The sequence below is a fragment of the Capra hircus genome, chromosome 26, assembly GCF_001704415.2.
Source record: "Capra hircus breed San Clemente chromosome 26, ASM170441v1, whole genome shotgun sequence".
Classification (NCBI taxonomy): Eukaryota; Metazoa; Chordata; class Mammalia; order Artiodactyla; family Bovidae; genus Capra; species Capra hircus.
In genome coordinates, this window is record NC_030833.1 from 33119839 (window position 1) to 33139672 (window position 19834).

Here is a 19834-nt window from a genome sequence, read left to right on the forward strand (position 1 = left end):
CACTTGCAGAAATATTGCAGTCTCCAGAAGAGTGTCAAGAAGAAGTTAAAAATCATCTATAATCTACTGGTGACATTTTGGAGTATTTCCTTCTTGTATTTCTTTCCATGAATATATATTTCATATTTTTTTTTGCTTAGTTGAGGTAAAAACATATATTCCATTTTTAAAATACCCTACCCTTTTCATGTAACATTATATCAGAACATTTCCCATGTCATTAAAAGTCTATGAGCATTTTTAATGCTTGTATGTTTCATTGTCTGTAACCTGATACATATATAGTTTGTCCTCTGCTGCACATATTGGGGAAGTTAGGCATTTTTTAACTTTATACATTTTTGTTCATAAGTATTCTCTTTACAGATTATTTCCTAGAAGTGGCATGACCAAAGGGTATGCATTCTCTGGGGGAAGCTGATACAGCTACTAGGTTTCTTTTAATACATAGGTCCCTTCTCTCCCCTTCCTGTTTTTTTTCCTCCCTAAAAATTGCTGAAGCTTGTTTGTTTGACTAAACTTTTAAATTTGAAATAATTTAGATTTGGAGAAAAATTGCAAAGATAGTACAGAATTCCCACATACCTTTCACCTAGTTCCTTCTAATGTTAACTAATGTTCCGCCTTAGTTGTCAAAACTAAGCAGTTAACATTAGTACATTACTATTAACATTGCAGACTTTATTTGGATGTTACCAGTTTTAACACTAACATCGTTTTTCTGTTCTAGAGGCCAGTCCAGATAGCACATTGCATTTAAACACACAGACACACATCCTCCCGCTCTCTTTGCACTTTATTTGTGGAAGAAAGCAGATTGTTTGTCTCCCACAGTCAGGATTTTGCTGATTGCATTCCTGTGGTATTTAAGATGTTCCTTAGTCCTCTGTATTTGCTGTAAACTGGTGGTTAGATCTAATTCTAGAAGCTTGATCTGATTCCAATTTGATTGCTTTGGGGTATGTAGTATTTAAGTTACCCTCAGGCTAATTTAATAAAATATGACTTCTTGGTGGCATAATTTCTGCCTTTGTGATTTGCTTGCCAGCCTACTAATCCATGTATGTACACATTCACTTATTCCTGGACGTCTCTGGGTATTTACATTTAGTTATTAATTGTCACAGAATGCTGTCTCTTGATGGGAGACTGTAACAAAATGTTCTCGATGTTTGCTTCTAGTTTAATAAGCATTCTGGGACCCAGACACCGGGACGCGAGCCTTCTACTCCCCCGGCGCGGAAAAGGGCTCGCTCTCGGTCCTTCAGTGGCCTCATTAAGGTAGGCATGCTGTGCTGTCATTTTCAACGTTGATCGTGAGAAAATTTAACAGTCTGGCTCTTCTTAGGCATAAACAGTTTTACTCCATTCTTTGGGGTTCTATAAAGGGTTCACTTATAAAGAGAAAAGGATAGAATTTGGAAATGCTTTCAATTTTCAAAGCGTTCTGCTGTGTTTCAAATCAGAGAAGGGACTCTGTGATTTGAGAAGTAAGGGGTAAGAGAAATAAAGGTCCTTTGCTGTCTTCTGGGGCTAAGGACAGACATTTCCTGATTTACTGTGCTGGTTGCTGAAGTTAAGGAGAAGTGAAAAAGTTGACAGACACTAGAAATAGATTTTCTGATAGCCTAGTGGCTTTTAGGTAAACCCCAAATTTTGATCAGTTGTTTTCTTTTCTTCATCTAAAACTTCATTAAAAATCTTGTTTTTAAAACAAATGCAACATATACTTCTGTGCTGTTGCTGCCATGATTGTATATTCAGTTTACTCCGGTCTTCGCGTGGATGATCTGAACTTGTAACTAAGGGATATTACCAGCAGGTGGGAGTAGATAGCTGGTTATGGGGGTTCAGATCTCCAGGCGTAAAGAAGCCAAGGAAGGTCTGTCATTCTTCTTGGCTGTAGAGATGGTTGTAATTAGAAAAGTAATAGTTAAATAAATGTTTCTCTGTGTTAGTCTAACAAATGTTCCTTTAACTGAAGTTAGATGGGTATAGTTTTTTCTTCATAGCGAGCTCTTCTGCTGTTGGTTCTAGAAGTATTGCTAATTGTTGCTTGAAAGGTAAGAATATAATATTCTCTTGGCATCTGCCCTCTTCTTTACTGAGAGAGAATTTAAAACTTTAGAATTATAAAAGAGCTTATAATTCTATCAGGAGAAAACATTTCAGAACAATAATTTAGACACAGTGTTAACAAGTTTTGTAGGACAGAAGGATTAAGTGTTTTCATTGTAAATGAGGAGACTTTCAAGCTAATAATAGATGTAGGTTTCTGCTTGACAGCAAAGGAATAGTGAAAGGTCTGTTAAAAATTCAGTGGAAGCTTTATAGCTAGTCCTATGACTCCTGGCCTCCCCTATTCAGCTTATCTGACTTCTGAAAGGAAGATGGACTGGCCTTATTTATCCAGCAATTCTGTGTTTTAGCTATTTGATTTCTTTCCTGCTTTGATATCTTTTTTTGACTAGACTTTTTTCCTCCAAAATTCCTCTTATGTAAATGATTTATTGCATCAGAATATTCCTACTGATGTTTATATTGTAAAGTTTAATGTTCTAGTTTTGATATGTTCCTTTTTTGGAATTCAAATTTATTCTCTAAGGAGAAGAAAGAGAGGATTTCTTCAAAGATGGTAGAATTGTCACTGTCGGCTGTTACAGTAGGTTACATCAGCTTCTAAGCTGTTCAGAGATCAAAGGGTTTTTAGTCTTGCGTTGAATGTCAGTATAGTCACAGGACCTTTTTAAGAAGGCCCGTATCCTCTGTGGTTATAATAGGAGCTCTTAGAGAATTTTTCCGAATTTTCCAATCCTGTGTGAGGAAGACATGACAGGGAAGCAAAATCTTAGAGTGGGCCCTGTGTTAAGTGTCTCTTAGTAGGGAGGGGAGGAGGGACTCTTAAAAGCTGCCAGAGACATGTCTTTAGGGAAAAAATTATACTGGTAGGTAACTGGCATTTCTTTTATGGCCTCAGAAATATTGTAATGGGCCCATATTGATTGGTTTAAATCAACTATAAAGTTTCTTTTAACATTTCGGTCCTTTAGATAGAGGACTAAAGGAATAGTGATCACCTAAAGAAAGGCAATTTTAGTAACATGCTTTGACCTCTCGTGTAAGATGCCTGTGGGACTTTATCAGAGAGCTGAGATTTTTTAACTTAAGAAACTGTAGTTTTGAAGGCCAGCATAGGTATATATAATACAGATATAGTAGCTGTTTATAAATCAAATATTTTCTTTTCCTAAATCAGCGGAAGGTCCTGGGAAATCAGATGATGTCAGAAAAGAAAAACAAGTACCCTCCTCCGGATTCTGTAGCCATGGGTGAATCGAACAGAGCCAGCAAGGAAAATATGAACTTAGTAAGATACAGCTTTTTGTACTTTTTCTTTGTATGTGTTCATCTGTGGAACAGGAGAAAATTGACACGCCGTCATTTGTTTTACTGTGTTTCTTTGGGCCTTTCAGCCTTTTTTCTTGCTCTTTTCATTTATGCTGATTGTCTTCTTTCTGTAGGCTTTCGTTGATTCAGTCAACAAACACATTTCAAGTTCGGGGAGGACATAGCCAGCTATAGGCAGCAATGACCAGTGCAGTGAAATAGCTCCGCACACACAGTCCTGGAGGGAGCAGTGCTTACTGGGAGGCTCCACAGGGTGGGCAACATTTGAGTCAGGCCTGCTTGGCACTGCATTAGCCATGGAGCCATCCCTCCAGGAATGGCTTCTTCATTAAGCCAGCAATAAAACAGTTAGATTAATGAGATATGAATATGTTGGTAAAACTCTTCATATTGAAATTGAACAAGTAAATAATTCCTCTGTCAGCAAAATCTGTTTATAGGAATGACATTAGGACATTTAAGCCACTCTAAAATTTTCTCGTTCCAGTTATTTTCTGGCTCTCCAGCTGTCCTGATGACACCAACAAGACTGAAATGGCCTGAGGGGAAGAAAGAGGGGAAAAAAGGTACTGGTTGAACTTACTCTGCATGTCCCAGTGAATGTAGTTCCTTTCCGCATCTAGTCAGTCAGTAGCAGGTTTTGAATTCCTAGTGTGGTATGGTGGTAGTTAGAAGTAATGTAAAAATTACAAGGCTGGGTCCTTACCCTGGAGTTCATGTAGCAGATGGTTACTGAACATCTACTCAGAACTGTCCCAGGTGCTGAGGGCAGAGCTGTGAACACAGACCCGCAGGGTTCCTGAATCCTCAGACAGACAGGACACATGGGAAGGATATTTTAAGAGTACTTGTTAAGCAAATTAAAAGCAAGTGTAAACTAACTTGTGAAACCAAGTACAGGAGTGCTGAGAAGGTGCTCAGCAAACATGGAACAATTGTGTTGTTTTTCTGTGTAGACTTTAGCTTTGTTTATTCAATTAGGCTTTCCAAATAAAGAGCTCGTGCTAAAGGACTCGGAAATCAGATCATACAACATGTTTTTAAGGATATTTAGGGTAAAAAGGATAATTTAGTGCTGAGACTGCTGATGGCCCAAGGCTCAGCCGATGGAGGGCACTGACTGCTGCGCTTTTCTCTGAGGAAGCCACATGGCTCACTGGAAAGGCCAGGGGATCTGTGGTTAGGACCAGCCACTCCCTCTCAACCCACTTTCTCCTCCAAAAATGGAGATAATATTAACAGCTGTATCTGCTTCTTAGATTTCTAATGAGTCTCAATTAAAAGAATGTTTTGAAAGCACATTGTGATTGTTAAAGCATTAACAGACAGTAGTAATTGTTACTAAGGAAAACTGGGCAAGACGTGGTCTGGTTCTATAAGGCTTGCATGGCAGATGAAGTAATTTCTGGTTTGATATGCTCATTTTACCATTGAAATACGAGCATACTTACTGTTTGAGATATAAGCAATAGAAGGAGAACAAGAGCCCAGTCCTTACAGATGAATCTTTATTCTTTTCTACGAAATTAGATTTCAGTATGGTCTTCTTACTTATCCTTGAATGAATGATCTGAACTCTCTCTTCTTTCCTTGTTGCCTCTGACTTGTAGGCTCAATTGACTGACTGAGGCAAGTTCAGGGTTTGGAGTATATGTGTCTAAAGATTTCTACTTGTATCATCTAAGTCCAAACCAAGCATAAGTTATTTTTGAAGGATACATTTGTTTGTAGTAGTTACACCTTTTATTGCTTTCATTTTTGAAGATAATCAAGAAATACTGTCTATGTCGACAGCTCTACTTTTGGAAGAAAGAAATGCATTAAAAAATAAGCTAGTTTGATATTTTACCAAGAAGTTTTAGAGCAAAGATTCTTCCTGTTTACTGTGGACTTTCTAAGGGCTCTAATAAAGTTCCTGGTATTATTGATGGAGTTTTATTGATGAAGTTTTAAGAGAGAATATATAGTTTTTATAAGATTCTCAAAAATGTTAGTGGTTCAGAAAAGTGGAGGCCCACAGGTAATGAATGACCTCCTACGGGCTTCAGTTCAGTTCAGTCGCTCAGTCGTGTCTGACTCTTTGCGACCCCATGAATCGCAGCACGCCAGTCCTCCCTGTCCATCACCAACTCCCAGAGTTCACTCAGACTGGCGTCCATGGAGTCAGTGATGCCATCCAGCCATCTCATCCTCTGTCGCCCCCTTCTTCTCCTGCCCCCAATCCTTCCCAGCATCAGAGTCTTTTCCAATGAGTCAACTCTTCGCATGAGGTGGCCAAAGTACTGGAGTTTCAGCTTCAGCATCATTCCCTCCAAAGAAATCCCAGGGCTGATCTCCTTCAGAATGGACTCGTTGGATCTCCTTGCAGTCCAAGGGACTCTCAAGAGTCTTCTCCAACACCACAGTTCAAAAGCATCAATTCTTCCGCGCTCAGCCTTCTTCACAGTCCAACTCTCACATCCATACATGACCACAGGAAAAACCATAGCCTTGACTAGACGGACCTTAGTCGGCAAAGTAATGTCTCTGCTTTTGAATATGCTATCTAGGTTGGTCATAACTTTCCTTCCAAGGAGTGAGCGTCTTTTAATTTCATGGCTTCAGGCACTGTCTGCGGCCTAGGCAGTGGCATTTTCGCTTCACCTTCTCCTTGCTCGCTTGCTCTGTCTGGGAACACCTGTGGGTGTCATGACTTCACGCTGTTCTCCTCCTCCTCCTTCCTCTTTAATTTTTTTCCATCTCTGCAGTGCCTTTCTGTCGTCTGCCTCCCCTTCCCTCTCTTCATGTCTTTTCAGTGCTCTGTCTTAAGGCTCTGCCTGTCCCTGTCCTCCCCTCCGTGCCTGTCCCCTTAGCAGTTTGGTCTACTTCTGCAGCTCAGTTCTGTTCTCTGTTTGATACCCTTTCCCCAGCCTGCAGCTCCAGATCTGAACTCTGTCTAGTCTCCAGGTCCACAGATCCAAGTACCTGCCATCTCTTTCTTTTACACAATGAATACAGTACTAGATTTTTTTTTGATGTTGATTTTATTAAAGGAACACATTTTTTTTGAAGAAGATAATGCAATTTTATTATCATAATCAATAGTGTATTCCCAAAGACATGTATTTAGCCTGAAGTTTCTCAGGTGGCACTATTGACATTTTAAGCCAGATAATTCTTTGCTGTGGGGAGCTGTCCTGTGCATTGTGTGAGTTCATAGCATTCCTGGTCTCTACCCACTGGATGCCAGTACCCTTCTTGCTGTTGTAACAACCAGTGTCTGCTCCCTGACATTGCCAAATATCCCCTTCAGGGAAGGGGGCAGAATCACTCCCGGATGAGAACTGCTGATTTAGCACCCATGTATTAATGGGCATTCTTTTCCGCAGTCAGAATTCTAGCCAGCCTAAACCCTACCTCCTCTGCAAAATCTTCTTTGGCTATCTCAGACAAATGTACTTTTTCCTTTGAACTCTTATTGACATTGCTAAAATGTTGACATTTAATGTGATTTATCTTAGTTATTTACTTCATATGTTTTGTCTTACTTCTTTAACTAGTTTCTCTTCTGGAAGACAAAGGCCAAACTTGATATGTTTGTGACCCCCTGCCCTTCTCTTCTGCACTGTAATGACTGCCTGGCATCCAATAGGCATTTAGTAAACATTTGCTGGTGAGAGACATAGTGGTGGTAAGAATATGAGCTTTGAGTTCAGTTAGACTTGGTTTTAGTCCTCAGCCTTAGTAGCTATATATCTTAGGGCAGGTTCATTGGTATAGGCTTCAGATTCTTTACCTATAAAATGGCAAGAACATTACTTCATGCAGTTTTTTGTGAGAGTGAATGAGACAGTATACATAAAGAATTCAGCAATGCCTGGCACAAAATACGCACTCAGTAAAGGTAGTGTTATTGCCATTAACATGATTTAATAAAGTGAGATTAGGGCAAGAGAACAAAATGATGCTTACTTGGTAGAGAGTAAACACTTCTCAATTAGACTCTCTAACGCGCAGTTCAGTTCAGTTCAGTCGCTCAGTCATGTCCGACTCTTCACACTGTTCTCCTGCTCCTTCCTCTTTAGTTTTTTTCCATCTCTGCAGTGCTTTACTGTCGTCTGCCTCCCCTTCCCTCTGTCCATGAACCGCAGCACGCCAGGCCTCCCTGTCCATCACTAACTCCCGGAGTCCACCCAAACTCACATCCATTGAGTCAGTGATGCCATCCAGCCATCTCACCTGTCATGCCCTTTTCCTCCTGCCTTCAATCTTTCCCAGCATCAGGGTCTTTTCAAGTGAGTCAGCTCTTCCCATCGGGTGGCCAAAATATTGGAGTTTCAACTTCAGCATCAGTCCTTCCAATGAACACCCAGGGCTGATCTCCTTTAGGATGGACTGGCTGGATCTCCGTGAAGTCCAAGGGACTCTCAAGAGTCTTCTCCAACACCACAGTTCAAAAGCATCAATTTTTTGGCATTCAGCTTTCTTTATAGTCCATCTTTCACATCCATACATGACCACTGGAAAAACCATAGCCATGACTAGACGGACCTTTGTTGGCAAAGTAATGTCTCTGCTTTTTAATATGCTGTGTAGGTTGGTCATAACTTTTCTTCCAAGGAGTAAGCGTCTTTTAATTTCATGGATGCAGTCATCATTTGCAGTGATTTTGGAGCCCCGAAAAATAAAGTCTGTCACTGTTTCCACTGTTTCCCCTTCTGTTCCCCAAGCGTAAGTTATTTTTGAAGGATACATTGGTATCCCATCACATGAAGTGATGGGACCAGATGCCATGATCTTAATTTTCTGAATGCTGAGTTTTAAGCCAACTTTTTCACTCTTCTCTTTCACTTTCATCTAGAAGCTCTTTAGTTCTTCTTTGCTTTCTGCTATAAGGGTGGTGTCATCTACATATCTGAGGTTATTGATATTTCTCCCAGCAGTCTTGATTCCAGCTTGTGCTTCATCCAGCTCAGCATTTCTCATGATGTGCTCTGCAGATAAGTTAAATAAGCAGGGTGACAATGTACAGCCTTGACGTACTCCTTTTCCTATTTGGAAGCAGTCTGTTGTTCCATGTCCAGTTCTAACTGTTGCTTCCTGACCTGCATACAGGTTTCTCAAGAGGCAGGTCAGGTGGTCTTGTATTCCCATCTCTTTAATTTTCCACAGTTTGTTGTGATCCACACAGTCAAAGGCTTTGGCATAGTCAATAAAACAGAAGGAGATGTTTTTCTCTGTTTCTCTTGCTTTTTCAGTGATCCAACGGATTGATCTCTAACCCTCAGGTTGTAGAAAATACTAAGTATAGATTTCTATAGCTTTTAGGTGGGATATTTGCAGAAAGAAATATTTACAAATGTGTTTAATGTTCCTTTTTCTCTTTCAGCCTAGGATTCTTCTGAAGGATCCAGAGTTTTCCTGTTGTTCACCCAGAATTCTTTCTTCTGTGGGCCATGGGCCGTGACCACCCACAGAAAAGCTGGGACTTGCAGCTCGCTTACTGCGTGTTGAATTGTGAAAGCCAACTAATCCTGTGACTCAACTGATACCTCTAACCTCACTCAGCAGAGATGTCTGCAGATTCTGCCTACTAAACTGGTGCTAGCGACTCTCTCTCTCTTTAAAAAAAATGTTCTGGGGAAACCACTAAACAGCCAAACCAGCTTACACACAGCACAATCAATGAGCAGAACTAGGCAGACTCCTCTGCCTATTCCATGTGTTTGTTTAGGCAGGTTCTGTTTTCTGAAAATTTGAAGTTTGTGCTCAGCTGCAGTGATTTTTTTAAAAAAAGTGCAGTCAATCCTAGTGGATTGATGTTATTTTTAACTGATAGTTTGGACTTTTCTCTGTTTTGATAGTATTGGGGGATATGTTGGGTGTTGTTTTTGTTTATTTGTTTTTTCTTATTTTTAAAAAAGCCATATTTTGGATAGGTAATTAAAATGGGCCCTAAGCCAGATGTCTTGTCTCTTTTTCACCTTAAGCTCTTTGTCTTATGAGGCTGTACTCCTCAGTACCTATTTGTGTCCAAAGAATTTATCGCTTTCCTGGGAATTTTTTTTTTTTTTTTTAATGATTTCTTGGGCCTGAGATTATAGGTGTTTGGCCTGCAGTATTGAATAATTCAGAATGATGCAATATCTTAACAAACGATGTTAAACTGTGTCCTTTCTTTCCTCCTTCCTTTCTGTCTCCCTCCCTGTCTTCCTCTTTTCTCAGTGATGTCAGAATAGTCGTATGGTTGCCGAACTCCTTCCTTCATTCAGATTCTTCTCACCTAAAACATCTCTGGTGCCAATGTGGTGCCTTCTGTGCCCAGTCACCAACAGTTTACGTGAGGCTTGCTGAAATACCTGTATGTAGTGGAAGCTCTGGAGTAGGATTAGGCTGGAGCTGGCTTTATGGCCAGGATGACTCCTGATGGATGAGATTACACTGCATCCTTCTAAGGGATCAGGTGTGCAGGCTGGTCCGTCTCCTGAGAGCAAGCTAGAATCAGAGGAAGGAAGCGAGCATCTTTCTCTGCAGGACTGAGAGATTTAAAGGAAAGAATGTTCTTGTTTGGAAGCAGTTGTGGTTTATCACCTGTGTTCAAGAGTGGCTGCTGGCCCGCCCCTTTCCTTGTCACAGTGGGCACCAGGAGTAGTTTGGAGATGGGCTGGAGCTTTGACTGCGTTGGGGATGTTCACATGTGTTTGAGGAGAGTGGCAAGGCTCTGATCCAGTGTGAGGCGTCACTGTCCAGAGAGCAGCAGGAGCAGGAGGGAGCTTATGCTTGCTCTGTTAGACGTGTAACCATTCTCACCCCACGTGCCGGAGCTGAGTCAGGCCTCAGGGCAAAGGCAGTTGCCCAGCAGATGACTTCTGCCCTGTCTATAAACTGTCGGTGTGTTATTGCGGAAACAGAATGTGATTCTGGGGAGGACAGTTTGCTTGTATCTGGAAGTCAGTCTTGTCTGCTGCATTTTCTGTTTCTTCTGCCACTCTAACAACAGTAGTGGAGAAAAATGGAAAATTTGGCCATCCAACTTGATAGATTGTGAATAATATATGGTTAGGAGTATAACGCTGCTCAGAAGTCCCTTTCTCTACAGTAGTTTTATGTCATTCTTAAAAAATACTTACTAGCAAGTTCATACATGTCGGGTTCTATTTGACTTTTTTCCTTATAAAATTTCTTGCACCAGCTATTAGTGAGTTCAAACAGACCCCTTTTGGTACGACCAGGTGAAAGTGGTGTCCTCCCGTAACTCAGCACTTGCTCTCTTAGTTTGTCTGAGCGTCCCATTCTGGAGTGGTGTGGTCTGCCAAACGTGGTCTGGCACAGGTGGAGGGAGCCGAGCCGTGGCCTCATACCTCCTTGTCCTTGAGGTGCTTCTGTGGTTCTGTCTGAGGGAGGTTCTATTTGAGATTTAGTTGGTTGAGTGCACTTAGTAATCCAGGCTAGTGCTCTGGGGCTGGGGTGGTGAGAGATTCTGTCATGTGCTTCTATATAGCTTGCCCCTTTGGGCAGTTTATGTAGGTATTTGGGTATGTGTGTTTCATTAAAGTATTTATTAAATATGATTTCCCTTGCTGTAAGGGTATGATAGGTCTTTTCTTGTTTGTTTTTTAACAGAAGCTGTGATCTAGTTGGAATCCAGATTGAGAAATAAACAGTATAACCTTCTGCCTTATAATATGTAACTGTTCTAATCCTGTGGAAACTTAGGGAGAATAAAAAGACCCTTTAAGCATTTGCTACAGGAGGATACTGTTGCCCTTCTGACTTGGTGGGCAGGCATTTTTGAGCCAGTATTCAACAATTTTAAAAATATGTAATATTTTAAAAAATCTGTTTTTTGTTTGTTTTTCATGTTGAAACAATTTCTTTGGAAATGCCTCTTGTTTTTAAATTTTCCTTTCTTTCTGGGGTCAGTTGCAGTGGATTTTGATGTAATATTAATGGGGGCCGTATATCTTATGTGGGGTCAAGCATAAAAAATGCAGACCACTTCCTTAATTCAGATCAGTTGGCACTGGGTGAGCCATCCTGGTTGAGTCAATGAAAACCTTGGGCACTGGACTTTCTAACTTTCTAACTTGGTACAGTGGTGCAGCGCACCTGCTTGGAAAGACTCCACTGCAGCAATGAAAGAGGATTAGATGATACTGATTGTACCTGAGTGCCAAACACAGTCAAGGAGGTGGTACCTCATGAATCAACTGAAACTGTAGTTGACCCTCCACCAGCTCATTACCCCTAACGATTCTTCCGTAGTCAGGAATGAGAGTGGGCTACCTTGGGAAACAGAGCAATTTGGGGTTAACTGCGGTGATCACTGGATGTTCCAGCGGTGGCTGTTTTGTTGGCTTTTAAGAAAGCCAGTGGTTGCAGAGTGTCAGAGCAGAGCCATTCTCTCCTTTGGAACAGCAGTGTTTCTGTTCAGCTTTCCTCATAGAAACCTCTGTTAGGATACGGTTTAAAACACTGCCTTCCAGGACATCCTGTGGTCGCAGAGTGGTCTCTCGACTTCATCTGCTTCCTTACTTCCTACAGAGCCTCACACAGATGCTTGAGGCTGGCTCTCATTCTGAAGTCTTTTCTGAGTAGAATTCCTTTCCCCAGGAGAGACCTGCATCCATCTGGAAGCCTTGGTACTGAAGACAGGACCTGGATCCAAAGCTGGATGCCAGCAGTTGGCAGGATTGCTGTAGAAATTGGGGAAGATTCAGGTTTATAAGATACACAAGCTTTCCAGACCAGTGGTAATTAATCTGATCTAAAACTCACTGTGGGGAAGCTGGCTTTCCTCCGCAGGTCATGCTGAGCTGTTTCTACAGGTGGAGAGTGGATGGGAGGCCTGGCAAGGAGGTGGAGTTAAGACTTGATAGCCTGAGTGCTCGGGTTACCATGGAAACTGGAGTGTGCGCGGCCACAGCAGATGCTAAAGAGCCATTGAACACTCCCCCAGACACGTTTGGGGACCAGCAGAACTGGTTGGGAAAAACAGGGTCCTTTCTTCATAGCAAGGCTTGCCTTTTCACTACCCCCAAGCTCGTTCAACAAGAGAAGCAAGGTTTCTTAACTGTCTAACCATTTTTAATTTTTTCATTCTTATTCAGCTATATCCTATATATATATGTAACTGTAAAGAAACATGTATTGTTTTTCTTTTATATTCATGTAATATTCTGAAATTAAATTTCTTTTGTTTCATATCTGTAGGCTTTGATCAGTCTCTTCATTTACATTTGACTGATGGATTATTTTAAAGAGAGGTTGCCTCTTAAAAAAAATGGTTTGTTTCAAGTTTGACTGAGCTGTTATGACAGAGGTGGCCTCTTGTTCTGAGGACTGTGACACCTAAGAACAGTGTGTCTTTGGCTTGCTCTCCAGCTGGGTGGGTGGGTTCAGGGGGAGTGGGGCTTTTTGGCTGATTGGAAATGGGATTGGAACCTCTGGGAATTTTGAGTTTCCTGATTTCCCTTGGCTGAGTCTAGAATGCTTTGCCCAGATTTCAGTTTCTCACATAATCTTTATTTCCTCATTTAAAAATAAGGAGTGATGGTTATAGTAACAGTAAAAACCAAGTGACATTTTCATCTAGGCCAGCAAGCTATAGTGTTTAGACAACTCTGGTTGAGATGTTGTTTCTGTCACTTACGTATGTGGGCTTGGGCATGTTCCCCACTCTGTAAGGGAGTGGGTAGCGATGCCATGCTCAAGAGGCACATGTAAGGGCTTAGCACAAAGGTTTTCATCTGGAATTTGTGATTTCAGGAATCTTTTGCTCCTGTAATTCTATGTAAAATTTTGTGTGTGTTTGAATTTTTCTAAGGGAGAGATTTTAGAGCCTCTATAAGAATCCCAGAGGAGTCCTTGACCGCTGAATACTGAGCTCCACTAGCCTTACTTAGTGCCTGGCAGATGGCAGGTAGTCATTAAATGTTAACTTTCTCTGTCTCTGCCAAGGACACATTTTATAATCAGCGGCTTACTGATGCTGACATGGTTATTTTTGATAACAAAAGAGTTCCATCCAGAATAGAAATAAAAAACTCTTGTTTTTGCTCCATTACCTGCCTCTGTGTTCCCTCTTGAGCTGTGTTAGCTCCCTAAGGGGCTGCTCAGACCATCTGTCACTCTCTCCTCATCCCCCAAGGACCAGTTCACATTATTTGCAATAGAAAAAGGAGCTAGTTCTGTCCCGTTACAGTGTGGAGGGACCCTTAACAGCACATGGGAAACTCAGTAATGCGAAAGGAAAAGGGGTGGAGGGACAGGAGTGACTGAAAAACAGGAAGAGGCTCAAGATGTCTAGTCCAGTGATGAGCACGTGAGCATCAGTCACTAACAGAACGGAGAGAAGGAGGAGACGTGCATCACACGGCGGGAAGAGAGGGAACTGGGAAGAGTCTGCCGGCTCTCTCCCCTGCCAGGGCCTTTGTGCCCCATGGCAGGTGGCCCATGTTTGCCCCCACTAGATTCCTGAATTAGAAGCACGAGAGTGGAAATGGTGAAGAGGCCTGAGACCTAGGCTAGAGGGTTGGGGTGGGACCATCAGGTTTGATAGGTGCTGCTTTTATGTCCTAGCCTCTTCAGTTCCCTATAAAAAGCAAAACCAAAAACTGGGGTTGAGCAGTGGCTAGGTCTTGATCCTAGTTGATCATGAATATCTTATCCTTTATTGGAAGCATCCAGTGCCCGGATCCCCAGTCTTCGGCCTTGGAACCAGTATGCAGATTAGTAGGAGGGGCCCTTGGTGTCATTGTTAGCTTTCTCCTTTTATTACTGGAAGTCAGTCTTTTAAAATTTTCGATGCTTTGGCCCCAAGGAATGTTTAATTCAGTAGAGCCATATCCGTGGGCAACAAAGAACGGAAAGAGACTGTTTCAAAATTATAAGTGCGGAAGCCATTCCTCTGCACCAAAGTCGGGGATGCTTTTAAGAGCTCCTCCTGCCCGTGTACTTGCCAGTTTTCCAATACTGGAAGAGGAATATAATAGGGGCTCTAAGGCATTCACGTCTGAATGAAAAATTAATACCAGAATTTTTTGAGTGCTTATGTACTAAGCTTTGTGCTGGCCAATTAATTCCTTTTCTCGTTAAAGTCATACATCTCTGTGAAGTATTCTTAACCCCGATTTTATAGTGAAAGCACATATGAAGAGTTTAATGTATCCATTGTCAAATAAAAAGTGGTGGAGTCAAGGTTAACATCCAGGGCTTTAAGAACTGTGGTCTTAAGCAGGGTCACACACCCCAGTGTCTATAGGAGCCAGGAAGGAAGTGTAAAGTCATGAAAACAACAATGGCTTTGAGAGATTTAAAAACACCATGGGGGGGACTTCCCTGGTGGTTTAGTGGCAAAGACTCTGAGCTCCCGATGCAGGGGGCCTGGATTTAATCCCTGGTCAGGAAACTAGATCCGACGTGCTGCAACTAAAGATCCAGCGTGTTGCAACGAATATTGAAGACCCTGTATGCTTCAACTAAGACCTGTAACCAAATAAATAAATAAATATTAAAAACAAATCGTAATACAAGTTCCTCCCACTGGCTATCTTCAAAAGAACAGCCAAACAGATGAGAATAAAGGGGAGCTATCACATGAGGGAAAAACTCCTAATAGGTCCACGAAACTGGGGGAGGGGTGAATTGGGAAGAACAGGGCCAAGTATAAAGGAAAATAAAAATACAAAACTCATGGGAGCCAAACACAAGTCCTCCACAGTCTGGCTTTGGCCCTCAAGCCCCATGTGGCATCTTTTGCACGATGCTGTGCTGCTCCTAGCTGGGACCCAGGTCTGCACAGGTCTTTCTCCAGTGATGCCCAGTGCTGGCTCTGGGATGATAGCGTGGTGTGCCCTCCAGGAACGGTGTTCAGACCCAGGAGGGTTGGTGCCCACTGAAACACACCATACCCCCACCCGAAAGTCTGTCCTCGTTTGTTGCTCTCCCACATGCATTGCCCAATATGGTAGCCTCTGGCCACATGTGGATACTGAGCACTCGAAATGTGTCCAGTCTAAATTAAGATGTTCTCTAAGTGTGAAATACACCCCAGAATTCAAAGACTTATAAGAAAAAGAATATAAAAATGTCTCTAATTTTATATTGATTCCTTGATATTTTGGTATATTGGATTAATTATATCATTAAAGTTAATCTTACCTGTTTCTTTATATCTTTTTAACGTGATTGCTAGAAAATATTAAATTATATATGTGACTTACGTTGCTTTTTTCCCCACAGCTCCTGGGGCTCTAATCCGAGGCTCTTCTTTCTTCCCCAGAACCTATTCCTCAACTCCATCAGTTCCTGTGGTCACATCACCTCTTTTCTTTTAGTCCTGAGACCACCATGGGGAGTGGAGGGGAGGGCAGAAAAAGGCAGTGACAGGTTTATCGTTTGGCTTCTCTGGGCTTGGCTCCTGCCATTCATGGCTGGCTCTGGGAATCCTCAGCGTGGTCCAGCTCACCAGTACCTATGGGCTGCAGCCCTGGGGCGGTGAGGTTCCTACCAGGGGACTTTGCTCAGGGTGTGTGTCAAGCGCTGCCTGCCTCTCCCAGAGGGGGCGCTGCCCTTTGGGGTTTGTCCATGCTGTGATCCATCAAGATATTTTAAGTGAATGAATTCACAGTAGGGAGCGTGTGTCCTGAATTTCCCATGTGGATGAAAATGTTGCTATAAACTGTGGAGACTGGAATGTGTGTGTATTAAGAAGGTTCTTCCTAGATGCAGGCGACTACTGAAAGCAGAGATGGAAGCTGGCCTGGTCAGAGGAGAGGAAACATTAAAAATGTAACCTCCCTCCCCCATTCCCCATCGTCCTGGGCATAAGGACCCATTAGGCATACTGTACAGCTTGGAAGTCTGGGGCCAGGGCCTTCTGCCTCTTGCTAGTGAAAAGCCCTTGGGACTTAGTGGAAACCTCATGCCTCATCCAGGCTTTATTAAGCACTTGAATGAGGGGTCTTGTATGGCAGCCTTGAACGCTCACTGTGTGTGCTGCATTGAATGAACTAGGGCGAAGAGGAGAGACATGGTCCTCCTCCTGGTCTCTGCTTCGCTTTCCCCAGCCTCCTCTTTCCAGACGAGTCTAGAAACCATCTGGTTTGGAGGAAAGGGAGGATATATTTAGTCTCAAGCAGAGATAGATGTAGACAGAGCCAGTCAGAGCTGTCTGGGACTCAGCAGTAGTGGTGGCACCTTGGGGTCCTTGTGAACAGGGGAGGGGCTCTGAGGACACCAGCTTTCCCACGCCTGCTTCAGCCAGGGAGCTCCCCTGTCTCTGGCTTAGAGTAAGAGTTTTACTCTTACTGGCAGAAACAGAGATTTGGAAAGATGGTGACTTGGGGCTGAGACGAGCCAGCAAGTGAGTGAGTGGCAGTGAGAGACAGTGGGGACCCTTGAGTTTGTGTCTCTCTTCATATCAACTCTACCAAGTGTACTGTTTGATAGGCTTTGACAGATTTCTACATCCCTGAAGCTCACACCCCAATTAAGATGTGTGACATCCCTATCACTCCAGAAAGTTCTCTCCTGCCACTCAACAGTCAGTCCCCCACATGCCTGCCCCAGGCTGCCATCTCATTTCTGTCACTGGAGATTATTTATGTCACAAATCCCATCTCCTAATTTGTAGTGAGTGTGTTGACAATATCTCCTTTCACTCCCTGGCTGACTGTACCTGTTTCGAGGTGGAGGAGGGAGGACCCTTGTTTCTGTATTTCTAGGACCCATGGCAGGAAAGGAGAGGACTGATTCTGGGCTTTTGGAGACCTGAGTGCCTTGAAGGCAGGAGCTGTTCTTCATATTCTGTTCCCACGATGCTTCATATAGTGCCTGGCACAGAGAAGGCTCTTAGTAAATGTACTGAACTGGATCAGACCTGTCCAATAATAGAAGGATCATCTGTCAGGGAAGCTGTTCCTTCCCGGATGGAAATGTGCGGAGGGTGCTGGTGCCTGTCACTGAGGAACACAGGAGGACCTGGGCTTGGCTGGAGCTATATCCAGTCTTCCTGGTTCTGCCCCTGTGATGCAGTGCAGTGGGAGAGACAGTGGATTCTAAGATGACCCAGGAAGTGGCAAGGTAGAGCTGAGTGCTGTCAAAGCGGAGACGGGGGCGCAGGGTCTAACTGAGAGATCTGGGGAAACTTCTGGAGGGCACATGCTAGACCAACTGTGGTGCCTGTGACTTAATGGCTCTGAGTGGGAGGAGGGAGTTTATGTGGCCCCTGAAATTGCTGTTATCATAAGATTCTGTAAGTAATAGGTTTGTTGATATGCAGATGACACCACCCTTATGGCAGAAAGCAAAGAAGAATTAAAGAGCCTCTTGATGAAAGTGAAAGAGGAGAGTGAAAAAGTTGGCTTAAAACTCAACATTCAGAAAATTAAGATCATGGCATCTGGTCCCATCACTTCATGGCAAATAGATGGGGAAACAGTGGAAACAGTGACAGACTTTATCTTTTTGGGCTCCAAAATCACTGCAAATGGTTACTGCAGCCATGAAATTAAAAGACGCTTGCTTCTTGGAAGAAAAGTTATGGTCAACCTAGACAGCATATTAAAAAGCAGAGACATTACTTTACAAACAAAAGTCTGTCTAGTCAAGGCTATGGTTTTTCCAGTAGTCATGTATGGATATGAGAGTTGGAGTATAAAGAAAGCTGAGTGCTAAAGAATTGATGCTTTTGAACTGTGGTGTTGGAGAAGACTCTTGAGAGTCCCTTGGACTGCAAGGAGATCCAGCCAGTCCATCCTAAAGGAAATCAGTCCTGAATATTCATTGGAAGGACTGATGCTGAAGCTGAAACTCCAATCCTTTGGCCACTTGATGCAAAGAACTGAGTCATTGGAAAAGACCCTGATGCTGGGAAAGATTGAAGGCAGGAGGAGAAGGGGTCAACAGAGGATGAGATGGTTGGATGGCATCACTGACTCAATGGACATGAGTTTGGGTAAACTCTGGGAGTTGGTGATGGACAGGGAGGCTTGGCATGCTGTGGTCCATGGGGTCGCAAAGAGTCGGACACGACTGAGCAAGAGAACTGAACTGAACTGAACTGAAAGTGCCCTTGGATAGCCACACAAATTCGTGATTTGGGTCAGAAAATGGCCTGATTTTGTCCAACTGTGTTTTGCTTTTGGGGAACCGCAATGGAAATGAGTGGATGGCTGGGTGAAACATTTTGGGCCCTGCAGACATGAAGAGAGGCATAGGTGCAAGGAAGCATCTGGTGTCCGTGAGAGCCACGGGAAATCCAAGTGTTGCAGCATAGAGCACAAGGGGAGCTTATATGTGCTGGAGTGGTGGGTTAGCACGGCCGTGTCTGACTTATGACACCACAGAGTGTAGCCCACCAGGCTCCTCTGTCCATGAGATTTCCTAGGCAAGAATAGTGGAGTGAGTTGCCATTTCCTTCTCCAGGGCATCTTCCCGACCCAGGGATCGAACCCAGGTCTTCGGCATTGCAGGTCATCTCTTGCATTGCAGATGGGTTCTTTACCAACAGCCGTCATGTGGCTGTGGGAGTGTTTTATTTGCTCAGCCACTTTAGGGAGAATCAGCAGAGTTTGCTAAAGCTGGCCACCTAGCCTGTAGGTCGGTTATATTGTTAAGTTTCTAGACTGTCTCGTAGTCGCTCAGTCGTGCTTGACTCTGCCACCCTATGGACTGCAGTCCACCAGGCTCCTTAGTCCACGGGATTTTCCAGGCAAGGATACTGGAGTGGGTCGCCAAGTTGCGTCTAAATCTTTTGCAACCCCATGGACTGTAGCCTGCCAGCCTCCTGTCCATGGGACTTCCCAGGCAAGAACAATGGAGTGGGTTGCCATTTCCTTCTCCAGAGGCTCTTCCCAACCCAAGGATCGAACCTACATCTCCCGCACTGGCAGGTGGATTCTTTACCACGAGCCACCTGAGGAGCCCCTGATGTGTCTATACCCACCTGAGGAGTCCCCTGATGTGTCTATACCCACCTGAGGAGCCCCTGATGTGTCTATTCCCACCTGAGGAGTCCCCTGATGTGTCTATACCCACCTGAGGAGCCCCTGATGTGTCTATACCCACCTGAGGAGCCCCTGATGTGTCTATACCCACCTGAGGAGCCCCTGATGTGTCTATACCCACCTGAGGAGCCCCTGATGTGTCTATTCCCACCTGAGGAGCCCCTGATGTGTCTATTCCCACCTGAGGAGCCCCTGATGTGTCTATACCCACCTGAGGAGCCCCTGATGTGTCTATACCCACCTGAGGAGCCCCTGATGTGTCTATACCCACCTGAGGAGCCCCCTGATGTGTCTATACCCACCTGAGGAGCCCCTGATGTGTCTATACCCACCTGAGGAGTCCCCTGATGTGTCTATACCCACCTGAGGAGCCCCTGATGTGTCTATTCCCACCTGAGGAGTCCCCTGATGTGTCTATACCCACCTGAGGAGCCCCT

The 19834-nt window shown here is 43.5% G+C and overlaps 1 protein-coding gene across 1 annotated transcript in view; it reads left to right on the top strand.

Annotated features, from left to right (window-relative positions):
- The window catches only part of ARHGAP19 (Rho GTPase activating protein 19), a 66773-nt gene extending 54180 nt beyond the window's left edge, over window positions 1-12593 (top strand). The window contains exons 9-12 of the mRNA XM_005698282.3: window positions 1183-1281; window positions 3257-3367; window positions 3896-3974; window positions 8777-12593. Of these exons, the coding sequence (XP_005698339.1) occupies window positions 1183-1281; window positions 3257-3367; window positions 3896-3974; window positions 8777-8781 (294 nt within the window). The 3' untranslated portion in view covers window positions 8782-12593. The remainder of the gene's footprint in view (window positions 1-1182; window positions 1282-3256; window positions 3368-3895; window positions 3975-8776) is intronic.